This window comes from Artemia franciscana, chromosome 9 (genome assembly GCF_032884065.1).
Source record: "Artemia franciscana chromosome 9, ASM3288406v1, whole genome shotgun sequence".
Taxonomy (NCBI): Eukaryota; Metazoa; Arthropoda; class Branchiopoda; order Anostraca; family Artemiidae; genus Artemia; species Artemia franciscana.
The window spans coordinates 28,071,817-28,089,124 of NC_088871.1; the positions used below are offsets into that span (position 1 = coordinate 28,071,817).

Sequence of the window (17,308 nt, forward strand, 5' to 3'; positions counted from 1 at the left end):
TAAAAAGTTATAATCATAAAACATATTAGCTTACAAGAGGATTATTTCGCAACAGAATAGTTAACTAAGTTTCAATTTTCGTAATTTTTCCTCAGTTGCTTTGATGTTCTCATTGAAGTAACTCTAATAGCTTCTTTTCCCTACGTGAATCAGTGGTGACAATTGTATTTATTATTATTGGTGGTGGTTTTATTTGTTTTTAGTTTAGTATTTTTTCTTTTTATCTTGTGCCGAAGAAGCCTAGTTTGGATACAGGCGAAATATCCGCGTTATTTTTAGTCTTTCCTCTCTACTGGCCGTAGTCTCGTTTGAGGTTTTTTTTTGTGTGTGTGGAGTTTTATCTCTCTTTGTTGTTTATTTCTTTACTTTTCTACGAAAAATTCTTTTATGGAAAATATTTTTATAAATAGAATATTCGTTTGTTTTCAGTTGAAATAGTTTCAATATTGGTTAATATTGGGAATATTAGTATCTTTTTCAGTTTATCTGCTTTTCAGTATTTTCAGTCAAAATTTCGACAAAATTTGAATATTCAGCATAACTTTCCATCAGCAATAGTTTTACTGCATCAAATTTTAATAATAGTTTTACTATAGAATCTCAGGTAAAAGGGATGGGATCGTAATTCACTTGAATTGAAAATCTGTGTAAGTTTCGGTCTTCTATAGGACTGAAGCCCCCTGAACCCCACTCTTTAGAGACTCTTGAATATATATGCATCTTAATCAACCATTTTATTAAAATAATCATATGTTACGAAGATTTGACCAAAACGAAGATCTTGCAGAGCGGATCAGCTTAACGGTTGAAGCTCTAAAGACAAATCAAATACAACTCCACAGTAGTAATCCAGCCTGCTCTTATTCCGAAGACTTTCATCAGTGCGCTGTTGGCATACCGATGATCGATTTTATCAACAACGATTTGGAAATTTTCATGGTTGCAGCGGTAGCTGCAAACTAGTAAAGAGCGAACCGTAGCCCATAGTAACCAAAAATTAAAAAACGCGTTTATAAATTGCCATCTGACACTGATTTGGGAATGGTAACTATTATTTTGGTTCGTCTTAAAAACGAAAGTTTATTGCGAAAAGAAATTTATGGTGATTTCAAAAAAAAATTCTAAAACCCCTCGAAAATGGCGTCAGTTCAAAATGAAAAGCCTACCAGTGGAATTAGCACGGTCGAAAACCTGGTTATGGAAAATTACAGCCTCCCTCCTTGAACAACAAGGGAAATGACTTTTTTGCATGGGTAGCACTGATATGTTTCCGTTTGTTTTTTTTCTGGCAAGGGGGTGACCAGGGGGGGGGGGGTGGCCCTTTTTTAGTGACCGAAAAAATGGAGGACAACTAGCTCCCCTCCCCCAAAGTCATCCAATCACAATTTTGAGATCGCCATTTTGTTCAACACAGTTCAAAGGTCAAATATCTTTGGTTTTGGTGATATGACCCTCCATAGTACCTGGGGATAGGGCTGCACACTGTATCAGTATCGGACGTATTGATATTACGCGTATCGGTATTGGCGTATTGTTATTGGGCGTATTGGTATCTCAGGTATCTAGACAGATTTTTAATAGCTCATATAAAAGATATTGCTCAAATCTACGTCCTTCCTATAAATTCAACCATCAGCAAGTTCCAAATGGGACTAAGAATGGCATTTTTGGTGCCATGTCTCAAGTGGAAAAGCTGGGGCCAGTGGGCTACCAGAACTTTTTAGAGTGACGTTTAATGGCTCATTTGAAAGCTAATGCTCAAATCTACTTGATATTTATCATTCCTACTATCCGTAAGCACGATATAGCACTAAAAACAACACTTTTGATGTCACTTCTTCAGTAGAAAAGCTTGGAAGTATAAAAAGTATCATCAGTATAATAATTATGGTCCAAAACCCATAACTGGAGGTTTGCAAGAACACCTCTCGTATGTTCCTCTAAGCCCCCTTTATAAGCTACGCAATTAAAGTACAAACACTAATATACCAAATTAGATTATTAGAGGCGTTGTTCTGTTAGTACAGCGTTCGACTTTGAATTATAGTGTCTTACTAGGGTGTTTTTTTTTAATCATGGTTCTCTCCTTTGTATACGATCATTTTCAAATAATTTCATTATTTTTGTAAATGTCATTTTTTTAAAGCATGTCTCAGGAAGGTATTTGGTCGAGCATTTTGATCCAAAAGGGAATAAAGGTCATCCAGTTCATGGCTTGCAACGACATTCTGAGTAGATCACTAAATCCATAGCCCAACGAATGGCGTAATTTTTTCAAAATCCTGTGTGTGAGGGGGGGGGGGTGAAAGTTGGAGCCAATTTTCTCAAATCAAGTGAAAATTACAAAAAAAATGAAAAACTAGCAGAATAGTAATAAAAAGGGTAAAGACGTACTAAAAAAAAACTGACCTGTTTCACTGGATGCTTGAATTATATAGGCTTATCTTAGTTTTGAAAACATTTTTGGAGAAACTAAATTTCCGCTGGTAGGGAGGGGGGACAAACTGAGGTCTGGGAGGGGATGTTGCCCCCTCACCCCATAGCGAATTACGTCTCTGACCCCAACCCCTTGCCACTTAGTGGTTGGAAAGTGTAGGCATGTGGTTCTGGAACCACTCAAAGTTGCATATTAAAAGAAGGGTAACTTATTCAAATTATTTACTTGACAATTCCACCGTAATATTCTCTCCACACGTAAGACTGTGCATCCAAAGAGGAAAAAGCAAAACAAATGAAAACAGTTCTGTAGTAAAATTCAGGTAATTCTTCCCAAAATTTTTGAAATGAAAACAAATTTAGTTTATGATACCATTTATCATACCTACACAAGAAATGATCTTTTTTTGAAATTTTCACTCAAATCTGAGTAATAAGTGGCTTTTTATTTAGGGACTGGTCAAAGCCTAAATTCTTTATTTTAGGTCAAAGCCTAAAGGCACAATTCTGTTGAGCTAGCAAAATTTTCCGCAAGTATGTCGATATACAAACCTGTCCGCTCAGTTAACCTTTTGTGTCGAAGCTACTCGCCTAGAGCTACTTTCTTAAGTGTGGCTAAACTTAATTTACTAAAATAAAGAACTAAAGATCTATTTCTTCTTTTTTTTTTTTTTTAGAAAAAGAAACGACATTATGTTTCGATTTTTTTCCACTCTAAACTTATTTTTTCCTTCAGTTCTTGTACGGCTTCTTAGTTGAGTTCCATAATAAGGATTGAGGTGTCTTATCTCCCCTCGATTAGAGCTGATTAGAAATTAAATAAAATATAAGTTTTAAACTGAAACTAAAGCATCACTAAAACTTAAAACGAGCAGAAATTATTCCATGTAAATAAAAAAGACCATGACAGTGTTATTTCTAAATTAAACTTTAATCAAAAACGAGCATAAATTACTTTAAAAAAACAAAGTTTTTCCGAGGGAAGTAAAGAGCAGAGTTGAAACTTAGAACAAACAAAAATTATTACTTCACAGCCTATCTAACATACATCAATAAAACTGATGCAAATAATTCAACTGATGATATTTCTCTATGTTTGTAGGATTGCAGAAAACCAGTTCTTTACTGAAAACACAAAAGCCAAGTATAAAAAACAAGAATATTGATTTAGGAGACAAAAGTAAATACGTAGCCTCACAACAATAAACTAATCTATAACGCTTTTCATGTTCCTACAGGAACTACGATATCAATTACTTTCAGTATAAAATTAAAATTATCTTAAGAACTTAGGCATAAAAATAATAAGTTAAAGGTCATTACACAGCATATAAAATAATGGATTGATTTATCAGGTAACATCCTGGTCTCACCTAGTATTACTTGAAATGAAGAACATATCAACCGTAATATGAACTCTGGAAATCCAGTTATTTCTCTCTATAACACGGAGAATTTTAAGTTGTGATACAAATTCTAAAGCGAGTATGTAGTCCTAATACTAGTAAGATTCCTTCACTTCGAAATTGTCTACAAAATAATCATGAAATGTCCTTTTCAGATCCAAAATGACAGTCAATCATTGAACTGAGCTCATTGTGCAGAAATGATGCCAGATTAAACGAAAAAAAATAAATAAAGCAACGATCTAAATGTGTTTTACTTTTATACTGTTAAAAGTGTCCATAAAAGGTTTACTTTTACCGTACCAAAATTCCTATATTGTTTTGTGTTTTCAGTAAAGCGCTAGTTTTCAGTAATCCTACAAACATAGGGAAATATCACCAGTTGATTTATTTACATTAGTTTTATTGATATATGTCAGATAGGCAGTGAAGTAATAGTTTTTGTTCGTTTTAAGTTTCAACTTCGCTCTTTACTTCCCTCGGAAAAATTTGTTTTTTTTTAAAACAAAGGACAAGCTGATACCTTATTGCTATCACTTTATCTACGTCAGAACGTTGTGAATGCTACGGAGGAATTATTCATGTCAGCTGTTACGGACATTTGCAGTACAGACGTTCAGCTTTTTGGGCCGTCCTTATAAGCAACAATAAAAACCCATGTATTGACAGAGACATCGATGTGGATTAGTAAGTGGCCACAAGTCAAAAGGAAACAGAGTTTGAGTTCTTTTACATTGATTCCTTGCTTTTTCGGCTTGAAGAAACTGTAAAGGAATCTTAAGGGGTTAGTTTCCCCTTCATCTTCACACCATAGAGTCTCTGCATCTTCGCACCACAAGAAGTGAGTGTTACATTGGCCAACCTAAGCCTTTCAGCCCTGCGAAGACTTAAAACTAGGCTATGGGCCCAAATGGGTTAGCCCAGCCCCTCTTTTAACAGCCTATGTGAAATTTATGTCAACGCTGAAACAGCGACCACTAGTTTCACAGAGGTCCCACGAACCTCGATTCCATTTTGTAAATGCATGTGCTACAGGCAATTGTTGTATTATTTGTTGTATTATTAATGCTGCATTAACGTGATCCGTATTATTCTGCTAACTATCCGATGTTCGAGTATGAAAGTATCAGAAGCAATTTCACTTGTCAGTAAATGTCTTCGCTAGCTTGACAGTTAAAAACAGACTTCGGGCCTTTTGAAGAAAGACCCTTCCCTAGACTAAAGGGATGGATCTATGTCTGGATAGGGGAAAATCAGTCAAAACAGAATAAAATGCTCAATGTTTTCGATAGTTACAGGTACTTGCGGAAACGATAAATTTTAGTGTAACAATTTGACCGTGATCATCCTCTTCCTCAAGCTGTCATAAAAGAACCATGTTTTTTTTTATCCTTGAAAGGAGGGCGATATGTTCACAGACCCCTCCTAACTTCAGAAATTTGAATGGTATTTACGATTTTTCTAAATTTTCCTACAGTCTGCACAAGAATCGTTTGCTTTTTGTGGTTGGTTATTATGAAAAAGGCCCTTCCTGAAATCTGACATCTCCTCCCCTTTCCTCTGAAATTTATCTCTGACTGCAAGCCTTTTTCAAGTAAAGTTTATTTATTATTTTGTTGAAAATTTCTTTCAACAACAATAATTTATTATTTTGTTGAAAATTTATTATTTCTCGAACGGCACTGAGTCGCAGTTATGTGGAAGGCATCCAATTCACGAAACAAAACAAAAAAGATAATGGAAATAAATTCCAACTAAATACTGTAACATTGAAACATTTTGTGTCTATTACATGGTATCAAAATTGTGTAGCCTTTTTAATAATCTTACGGATCGAGTGTGTCTAATCCACGACTTCTAATTTTTTTCGAAAGTTATTTATCTACGGATAAAATATTCTCAATAATTTCAATTTTTGAAAGTATATTACAATCAGATAATTTAAAAAGCAAAGTTTTAAGCTATTTCGAGTACAATCAGCTTGAATTTACACTTTTTATCTTTAAAGCGAATTAAAAAAGAAAAAAATCATCAGAAAGTGTGTGAACTAACACACACTTAAGCATCCAATTCACGAAACAAAACAAAAAAGATAATGCAAATAAATTCCAACTAAATACTGTAACATTGAAACATTTTGTGTCTATTACATGGTATCAAAATTGTGTAGCCTTTTTAATAATCTTACGGATCGAGTGTGTCTAATCCACTACTTCTAATTTTTTTCGAAAGTTATTTATCTACGGATAAAATATTCTCAATAATTTCAATTTTTGAAAGTATATTACAATCAGATAATTTAAAAAGCAAAGTTTTAAGCTATTTCGAGTACAATCAGCTTGAATTTACACTTTTTATCTTTAAAACGAATTAAAAAAGAAAAAAAAATCATCAGAAAGTGTGTGAACTAACACACACTTAAGCATCCAATTCACGAAACAAAACAAAAAAGATAATGCAAATAAATTCCAACTAAATACTGTAACATTGAAACATTTTGTGTCTATTACATGGTGTCAAAATTGTGTACCCTTTTTAATAATCTTACGGATCGAGTGTGTCTAATCCACGACTTCTAATTTTTTTCGAAAGTTATTTATCTACGGATAAAATATTCTCAATAATTTCAATTTTTGAAAGTATATTACATTCAGATAATTTAAAAAGCAAAGTTTTAAGCTATTTTGAGTACAATCAGCTTGAATTTACACTTTTTATCTTTAAAACGAATTAAAAAAGAAAAAATCATCAGAAAGTGTGTGAACTAACATCTGTCTTTCACTTTTCTGGAATATGTCGGTTATTCGTATTTAATTCACCCTTCTCAATAAATGCCAACTCTAATGTGATATACGATATTTCTTTAAGCCACATTTTACATGTCACCGAGTTAGAATGAACAATCTCTAAGACTGATTTTCTCCAGGCACCGCAATATATTTCAGAGCTAAAGCTAACATTGTCAGCGTTAATGACCCTTGAAGTTTCTATTTGTCTCTTTACATTCAATTTTATTCACAATATTCTGGGCACACTTATGAAAAAGCTCTTAAGAGAAACGTCATCCCCTTAAAACTGAATGGCTAGAGTAGAGGGAAAAGGAGGTCCTGATTAGGCCTTTTCAGCTTTTTGTTGACCTAAATAAATTAATATAAGTTGAATAAGGACATATTGCACACATTGACAAGGGAGACTAAATCCCTTATGGAGCCCAAATTCCTTGGACAATTATAAGTTGTAATCTAGAAATAAAAAAAAATATGCAAAAACAAACCGATTACACGAAAAATTGATTAGGATATGAGGGAAATCATTAAATTCCTGTTACTTTGGGAAGAGTGGTAGGGATATGAACATACAACCCTAGCTAAGAGCCTGATGAGTTTCACCTTGCTTAGAATTCACCTACCGTAAAAAAAAAGAAAAGAAAGAAAAATAGTTTGGATTGACACGAATAATACTTTAAATTAACTAATAATGAAATGTACAATTTTTGTTACAATTAGAAATCTTCCTTTTTGCAGCCCTTAAAAACATCTATAGCCTCTGTCTGTTCCAAGTGGCGGAAATACTACGATAGAGGCTCTACCAAAAACCATGAGAGGTTTAAAGGATTTTTCCAAGGACGATGATTAAAAAGGCGCGTATTTGGGCGGAAGAACCTAGGTTTTCGCCAATTTTCCAAAGATGGAATCCACGAGTAAAACTTAAAGGAATTTCTTTACCCCCACCATATGTGGCAATACGAAAACAGTCGGAATATTATTTGCGACCACATTTTTTAATAAATATTCTCGCTTTTTTTATATTTATTCTTGTGATTTTAAAGCTACGTTGTTTTACATTTAGCTTTACTTTTATATCCAGCTTTACAGTCATAAAATAAACAATGATCGTCCCTTGCTTTTATTTCTAGTCTTGTAAAATTTCCTTATTATTCTGGGTGGCAAAAAACTATTTTGTACTTTTAATGCGTTTAGAAACAAAGTCGTTTTCAAAAAAGTTTTATTTTGAGTATTTTTATTAAGTTGTTTATAAGACAAGTAATCTTTTTAAACAAAACTCAACAAGAATGTAAATCAAACAAGGCGCATTTTTTTTGCCAAGGTAAAAGTGTAAATACGTTTGTAAAGTCGCGAGAATTTTCTAAATAATTTCCGAAGACTTTCAAAATAACGGAAGAATGCACATCCGTTAACCGGAAGAAACTAGCAGTGGAACTAAATTGCAAGGCATCGAACATGATTGACGGCTTACTTTATTCGGTGGGTCATGTTTACACACAATAGACTAACGTGATTGTGGTTGATCATATCATAGCATCCTTGGCGAATAAATATGCCAAAGCTAATCACGACTTGTCCAGTATAAATGTAGATTAGTACCCCGCGTTGAACATAAATATAGACTATTTTAGGCAACATTATAAATCGTTTCGACTAGATAATGAAAAAAAATTAACCAAATATATCTTTGTAGAATAGATTTCCTAGGCATAAAATTGCTCAGGACATGGGATGGCAGCATATGAGCAGCCCAGTAGTTCATTTGGAAACTACACCAAGGTCCACTGTTTTCAAAATGGACAGTACAGCACTTTTGTTTTCTATTGTTTTTTTACCACAATATTTTTTTCATTTAACACGAAACACTGGGAATTAGTCTTCATCTAAATCGTAGAACCAAGTTAAAGAGACGATAATCAATAAGAAGTTTGAATATTAAAAAGTTCATGATAGTAACCGAAACTCTAAAAACCGGAATTTTGATATCATTAGCTATATCAAAAGAATAGGCTTATTATGCTGATTAAAAATATATTAAATTTATTAAGTTTAGTGCTACCCATCAAAAGCTACGAGCCCGAGGAAACATGCCTGATTTCCGAAAAAGGGGAAAAACACCCCTAAAAGTCAATGAATCTTAATGAAAATAACACCAACAGATCAGCACATCATAAAACCCTTCTGTTGAAGTTTCAAGCTCCCATCTGCAAAATGTGCAATTTTGTATTTTATGCCAGAAGAAAGGTTACGGATGCCTGTTTATTTGTTGTTGTTTGTTTGTTTTCCCCAGAGGTGATCGCATCGAACCAATAGTTATAGAATATTGGAAAAGAACTCATTCAAACAGGATTTAAAAGTCATAGTGCTCTTCTTAAATGACCAAAAAGATTAAAGGGTAACTAGCCCCTCCCCCTTATTTCCTTAAAGGCGTCCGATCAAAATTCTGAGATAACTGTTTTGTTCAGCATTGTTGAAAAGTCCGGTAAATACGCCTTCGGGGATAGCATGACCCCCCAAAGCCCCTGGGGAAAGGTCTACAAGTCATGAAATTTGCCCATTGTTTACGAATAGTATCTGTCATTGGGAAGTATACTAATATTTTCGGGGGAGATGAATTTTCTGCTGGGGGATTTTTCACGGGGAGAATTTTTCGTGGAGAGTGAAGTTTCTGGGGGTGACCTTCCCAGGAGAAATTTAACACAGGGGGAATCTGTGGGAATTCCTATGCAAAATTATTTTTATTTGTCTTACTTTCTCTTTGCCAACTCAATTTTACATTTGGAGAATTGTCCGTTAAAACGTTATGGGGTATTGTCCGTGGGGAAATTTTTACCATGTTGGAACTGTCTAGAGTATCTTACTATAGGGATGGGGATATTTTCCTCGTGAGATATGCTCCATAGGCGACTTTTCCACGGGATAAATTCTCTAGAGGTAATTTTTTGCGGGAGCAACTATCTAGAGGGCGGGAGGGGGAGGGGGAGGGGCAAGGTTTTTCCACGGAGGAGGAGAATTCCGGTATGATTTTAAAAACAATCAGAAATCAAATTCTTTTTCAAATGAAAGTGGACTTGGAAAATTTGTCACCCAGAATCGTCCACAAGAAATTTTTCGGGAACAGAATTGGATGCATAGCACACATAGAAACTTATTTCGGCGCTGACCTAAATTCATGTTATGACAAACAAAAAAACACCATTCGAAATGCAGTTTTTTTTCAGTGAATTGAAAATGACACCGCATGGGTTAGGGGTAGAAGGGCCAGTTGCCCTACTCCTATTTGTAGTAATTTGAGTTCGTTGAAAGTGTGACTTGGTTTCATTTAATTTCCGTTCGTTTTCGGCTTCATTTTTTCATTTATAATAAACTCCTGTTTTTTTTGGCCTTTCAAATGTATTTACTGTAAAACTTCAGATTAAAGCAGATTAGAATAGATAAGAACTTCCTTCTCAAAGCATTGAGATACAAACTTCAGACTGTTTGTCCCTTTGTCCTTCAGTTGGAACATTCGTTTTTGAAGCATCAAGAAAACAAATTCGAAGTCTAATGCAAGAGTGATGGCGCTAGGTATTTTACCCACTGAAAATTCCCCCGGAGAGTGCCATCGACTGGGGATTTTTTTTTTTCTTGTTTTGCTTTTCTCCTTCCAAGTCCACCTTATTTACAATTGCAGAAGAGGGCAAGAAAGGGGGTCGCCTGCAGCTCTTTGTTTCCATTACCAACAGCCTATGACTTCTCATTTTATCCGCATTGGCACAGTGGGAAAAAGGGGTACAGGGAGCCACGAAGAGCTTTGTCCCCTAGGGTCCAGTCATTCTCCGCTCCCCTGCCCGGGAATGATTGTTCTATTCTTGAACATGACAGGGATCAACCGTTACGCAAAGTGTCTTTTGAAGCGTAGGACAATTTATAGTTATAATTCAAAACTGTTCCCACACTCCCCATCTTTGACGGAGTGGAAACCGCGGTTCTCCATTACAACTAATGTCCTAAGTAATCACTGGACACGGACTAATTGCCTAGTAAATATTCAACAATTACTTCTGTATTAAGTAACTTGTCTATCAAATAGTTAGGAGACTATGCGTGTGGGTTTACTTCCAATGAATAACATCCGCAACATACCACTGTGTGGTAATCCGCAACAACAACATACATAGTGGTAAAAAATAAATTTTTACCACTTTCAGCGAGTAACGTATGCTTTTAAAAGTAACGTATGCTAATGCATCTTTTAAATGAAGTAGAAATTACTTACGAAATTTGATGTACACTATTTGGAGCTCATATCCTGTTGATTATATACTATATAAATAAAGGAAAATAAACAATTATAAATTTTGGTAGAAATGTTTCAAGTCTTTTTTAGGGCTTTAGTCTTCCATACCAAATTTCAGTTGTACCCAGGGGCGTCGTTTGGAGGGTCGGCAAGGGGGGTTGCAGTTCTCTCTCAATAATTTGGAAAAAAAACTATTATACAGCCCGTGCCCCTCGATTATCTGGATATGAGCCCCTATTGCCCCCCCCCCAATAAAAGCTGGAGATTTGCCCCTGGCTGTACCCCATTAGTTGTCTAGCTAGGATTCTATTTGGGGGGGGGTAACTCCTACTGTAAAACTTGTTCTTATAGTTACTAGGCTTAATAATTAAAAAGTATAGGCTTACATTTTCTTACAATTTTTCTCATTTCCAGGTGTCTGAGCTTCGAGTCCTCGGTAACGGTTTAGTATCTGCCCTTCCGAAGGAAATACAAGAATAATAGAAGAGATGTACTGTTCGATTTCCCAGTTAACATTCTTTCCGAATATTACGGTCCCTGCCATGACAAAGACACAACTCCCCAGTGGTGTCAGATATGGCGCGACTTTTTTTCATAGCTTGAATCATCGCACATCTCTTCGCTAACGGGCAGTTATTTTAACCTGGTCTACTACATCACGTTAATACTGAAGAATGCGATTTTTTTTTATGATTTTAAAATTGAGCGCTATTTTGAAAACTATTTTAAAAAGCAAATATTGCCGGATTTCCTTTCTCGTAAAAAGAAAATCGAGCCCTAATGAAGAGATGGAGGTCTAGAATAGTGGCTTTTCAGTAGAAGACATGCTAGAAAAAAAGAGAGGCTGTGTTTGCGTTTTTGAAAATTCCTCCCCAGCCTCCTTCTGATGATCTCATATAGACCTAGGCTATGGAAAAAAACTAACATAATAAATGATGAAAACTGACTCTAAATAGAAAAAAATGGGAAAACAAGGAAGTATGATTCATTAATATTTGCTACATATTATAAAGTAGGAATTCAATTATTTTTTGGTAAGTTTTTATGAAGTCTACGGCTATATGACACCATTAGTGCTGTGGATAAATTGTCAAAAAGGCAAACAAAGACATTAAAATGAACATAAAATTAGCAATCTAAAAGTGTCTTTCTTTCAAAAGTAAACTTTTGAAGAGCCGTTATTCTAGAACTTTACCAAAAAAGTGTATTTCAGGAACAATAATCAAATTTGGCCATATAAATTTTAATCAGTATGAATACATATTTTTATTGTTGGTTTGATTTATCCGCATCGACGATTAAGTTAAACGAACCAGAACACCACTAGCATAAAAAAAATACATTCTCACCTTTGAGACCGATCCAAATGTATAAAACCCACATGGTTTCCATAATTAACTAGCACTTTGATTCAGGTACGATCCTCTAGCATTCACATCCTAAAACACAATGAGACACAAAACTGTTGCAATTCTTGTAAATTCCTCTGGACGGAGCAGTCTTGATTTTAGGAAAATATTGAAGAGGATGAGATTGAGTTCAAATATAAGATGCAATTATCGGGTATAATATTACCTACAATCAACTACACTGCCGTGCTAAGGAAGAAAGCACACAGGAACTTTCGTCAAATGCGAATTGATTGCGGTAGGTCCGGTACCACAGTGCCCAACATTATTATGTTCTCAATAGAGAAAAATGAAAAATCATAATTTCTAAAAATCCCAATGTCCTAAAACTGAAATATTTGACCTTATGACACAGGGAAGTATTGAACCTCCTCGTTTACTTAAAAGAACCAGTGCTGACAAAAATTGAATTAGCTAGCCAGACTATTTAACATCATATTGTGTTTCCCTCTCGTATTTATTGGACTAGGCGACATCGTTTTGCACATTATAGGGAGGTAAATTTCAGTACTTATTTTTATTGAATTCAACCTTTGTTTTAACATATTTGTATTCGGTATTTTACAGGCACACTAGAAAACTAATCAATCAATGAAAAAGCAAAAAACTGTTATTTCAAACCAGCAAAAGAAAATGGAGTTTTTCTTTGGTTCATTCATTTGGTGTTTCGTCGGTATGAAATGAAAAAAAAAACAATTCTTTTATAAATGAAAGTAAAGCAACATTAAAATATGAAAAGACCAAAAAAAAATATTTGTAATATGAGTGGGACAGCTCCCTCCTCAACTTTCGCTGTTAACACAAAACTTTCACAGTGCTTTCAAACTTTCATAAAACTTTCATTTTATATATATATATATATATATATATATATATATATATATATATATATATATATATATATATATATATATATATATATATATATATATATATATATATATATATATATATATATATATATATATATCCTTGGGCTCCTTCTTTTTCTCCCTAGGAAAGAGTAGCAAACAAAGATGACTCATTTGTAAGTCGTTACTTATGACGAGAATTGATATACACAAGCCTACCACACGCCAAGTGCTGGGGCTCGGCTTCAAAATCTGCTTCATAGGTTTTTTCCTTAACATAGTTTCATTTTTTAACTTCATAATTTTTTTTTCTTTTTCTTAATGCGTCAATTCTGAAACTTGGTCAGCTGCCTGATACTCTAGGCGGGCGTGTCTCTTCAAAAGCTTACAGACAAGTATTTTTCCAATTTGAGAGTCGTAGTTACTTAGCTCTGCCCTAGGATGGATGGGCGATAGACTATCTATCAACAAGTGAAAAGACATAATTTTTATACAATCCTGAAAAAGGCTTATGCCAGCTTTGCCTCTCACTCAGACTAATCTGTCTTGGCTTTGTCTCCAATTGGCCAATGGCTTGATGGCAACTTGATTTAAATTCAAATTAAATTTGGAATTAAATTTTTTGAATTAAAATCAAGTAGCCATCAATTGTATGTTGGAGAAACTTTTTCAACAATTTTTAACAGCATGCACCCTTTTGAAAATCTTGACATAAACAATAGTATTTTGTTTAAACCTCCTCGAGTTGACCTGAAAAATAAAACTTAATACAATTCCCAAAGATACTATCTATGCTCTTGGACAACCAGGATACTCTTACACTCTTTAGATTTAGTCAAATTGTAAGAGAAGAAGTAGTAATAATAGTTGCCCTGAATGTTCCAACTTCATACCCTCAGTCGTTTTTGCGATACTGTTTTGAGATGTCTTATTGGCAAACAGCATAAACACAGTGCCTTTTGATTTAATTTTATAACATAATGGATAAATTGAATAACTGTGGGGGGTTGACATATGGCTGTCTCAAAATTTTGATTGGAAGATTTTGGAAATTTATGGGCTAAGGAGGAGGGCCGCTTGCCCTCCAATCACTTTTGGCTCTAAAATGGGCACTAGAACTTTTAATTTCCAATCGACTTAGCACCTGTAAAATTTGCAATAATATTGCTAGCTATGATAGAGCACTATTACCTATGGTATCGCTTCTATGCCCTTTTAAAAACCTGAACCTATACAGTCTTTTCGTTTAATATAAACACTCCCTAAACCTTCCTTAAAAGTTTCACCGTAATGGCTTTAGTAACATAACTAAAGTAACCGTAAAAACAGTATTAAAAGTATACAAATTGTGTCTTCTGACTAGTTCAAAATCCACCACAACTAACCCTCAATTGTCTAACTTAATAATGATAGCCGTTCCTAAGATGCTGCTAGTAGTGACAGGTCAATCTACTCCACAACAGCCATAGAGGGTATACTATTGGAGCTACTAACCCCTCAAGATGTTATTACGCACACTTACGCAATATTATAGTGCGCTTGTAATGGTATAGTACACCTGATTGCTACGTAAGAGGGGCTTGTTAGATCTCAAGGTCCGCTAGGTAAGCGGGGAAACCTAATTAATAGGGAGTGTTTGTTTACGTTGATGATGACCTAATGTCACTTGACATGTTAGATTTATTGAGAGTGACATAATCCCACGTGACATATTACAGTCAAGTGGGGGACCCCCCATTTGTAACTGACAAGGGCACACGCGTGGGTGTTACGTAATGGCGGTGCATACGTAAGTGCTAAGTAATGGTTGCGTACACGTTACTGTTATGTAATGACCGCGTACACGTGGGATGTTATATAATACTTTAAGAATACTTAAGAAAGCTGATATAGGATAAAATATAAGCAAAAAGTGTGAATTAAAGAAAGGCGGGAACCCTAGCAACCAATTCCAACAGGGGTTGATATTAGAGGTAAATTTAAGACATATTAAGAGATATGTCGGGGAGGTTTTAATGAAAATGCCTCGTTTCTTTGGGCCAAGACTAGGCCTTTCTGATTGACAGGCACATATTTGAATAATATTTTTCTTCGTATTTCGCATAGTCTTGTTAGTAATGGTGTTAGTAATGTTAGTAATGCTAAGTAATGGTTGCGTACACGTTACTGTTATGTAATGACCGCGTACACGTGGGATGTTATATAATACTTTAAGAATACTTAAGAAAGCTGATATAGGATAAAATATAAGCAAAAAGTGTGAATTAAAGAAAGGTGGGAACCCTAGCAACCAATTCCAACAGGGGTTGATATTAGAGGTAAATTTAAGACATATTAAGAGATATGTCTGGGAGGTTTTAATGAAAATGCCTCGTTTCTTTGGGCCAAGACTAGGCCTTTCTGATTGACAGGCACATATTTGAATAATATTTTTCTTCGTATTTCGCATAGTCTTGTTAGAGGTAAATTTAAGCTATATTAAGAGCTAAATTTCACTAAGGATGGAGGGCATCCCCTAAGGTGATGCCCTCCATAGCAATTTACGCCATCGTGGCAAACAATGGGTTGCACACAGCACCCTCTGGCACAACTTATCATTCCTAAGGCATTCTCACATATGGTCATGATAAAAATAGGCTTTAAATCCATTGGTTCGTGTTTTCATAGTCCACCCCCACCTTGATGCCCTTCAAGGCAATTCATTTCGTAGTAAAGAACTGTAGGCAATGAGCAACCCGGCTCAATAGTAAACCAAAACTTTAAAAAACGGAAATTTGATAACACTAAATATATCAAAAGAATTGGCTTATTATGATGATTCCAAATATATAAGTTTATATATTTTCTGAAATTTGTCTGATTTTCGAAAAAAGGGGGAAAGACCCCTCAAAGTCATAGAATTCACACCGTCAGATTTAGTGTATCAAAGAGCCCTACTGTAGAGGTAGCTCATATCTCATATCAACAAAAATGTGGAATTTTGGAATTTTTTCAGAAGAAAAATCACGGATGCGTGTTTTTTTTCTAGGGATGATCGCATTGACACAGCCCCTTTCTCTTTGCGCTAAGGTTTAAATTTTGTCCCAGTTTTTTAAAAATGACTTCTGAAACACAAGGGTCATTTATTTACAACAATAAGTAACTTTTTTTTGAAGTGCCAAAAAACTGTAGTGTTTAGAGCAAGGTGCTGAGGAGGGGGTGAACCCCCTCATATACATAATAATTTTGTTCGTTTTAAATTTTAATGTTGCTCTTTATTTTCAGTTGAAAAAATTAGTTTTTTTCTTTATTTAATGAAACTTAGAGACAAACTTTTTTCTAAAGACAATGGAAAAAGTATGTCAAATAAAGTAAAAGTAAATAAAAATGAAAAAAGTAAGTAATTACAAAAAAAAACACAAAACAATAGACGACTTGAAAAATAACTAAGATATAAACTCCCTGCATTCAGTTCTATTGAGAAATGCCGAAGCGTTGGACGGATATTATTTAACAATTTCGACAGTTCTGAACTTGGTTGTCCAACACCAAAATATTTAATGCCTTTAGACTTGGTGTTTATAAGAAGTGACGCAATATCAAAGTAGTTTTTTCAAAGTAAAAAAATTAAAACTAAGATTAATAAAATCAATAAAAATGTTTAATTCAATATTTTTAAATTAATTTTAAATACCAAAAGCCAGTATATTTGACACCTTTATACTTCATAACTGTAAAAAATTAAGTCTTTTTCAAAGTGACAACTAGATAAATAAAATCTAGATAGATAAAACGCAAAAACGTATCCGTTTAGGGGGTAAAAAAATTAAAATCTCCCAGCATTCCGTTCGGGGGAAACATTTCTAATTGTAGTGGCTTCATATATCAGTTCATCGGTAGTCTTGCAATGCAAGCAAAAGTTGACGGCATATTCTTACCAAAATTGTCCCTTGTTAAGTTCTTTTTCTTGTGTTTTCTATAATTACACGACATTTCTTGTGTTCTAATAACTGCGTTAATAACTAATAAATAAATGAATAAATGCATTTTTAGGATAAAAAAAACGTATAAAAATTGCTAGAGGTCACTCAGTCACAAATTAGAACCTATATTTTCCTTATTAAGGGTCGAAATCTGTTGACAGGCAGCCAAAAATAGGGCA

General features: G+C 34.4%; 1 protein-coding gene and 1 long non-coding RNA gene across 5 annotated transcripts in view; one reads left to right on the forward strand and one right to left on the reverse strand.

Moving 5' to 3' along the window:
* LOC136031225 (uncharacterized) overlaps positions 1 to 11,664 on the forward strand; it is a 55,144-nt gene extending 43,480 nt beyond the window's left edge. For all 3 annotated transcript variants that reach the window (XR_010618463.1, XR_010618464.1, XR_010618462.1), the window contains exon 3: positions 11,322 to 11,664. This is a non-coding gene — a long non-coding RNA (uncharacterized LOC136031225). The remainder of the gene's footprint in view (positions 1 to 11,321) is intronic.
* The window catches only part of LOC136031224 (lachesin-like), an 81,774-nt gene extending 69,363 nt beyond the window's left edge, over positions 1 to 12,411 (reverse strand). For both annotated transcript variants that reach the window (XM_065710622.1, XM_065710623.1), the window contains exon 1: positions 12,257 to 12,411. In XM_065710622.1, coding sequence (XP_065566694.1) covers positions 12,257 to 12,299 — 43 coding nt within the window. In that variant the 5' untranslated portion in view covers positions 12,300 to 12,411. The remainder of the gene's footprint in view (positions 1 to 12,256) is intronic.
* Positions 12,412 to 17,308: the final 4,897 nt, after the last annotated feature.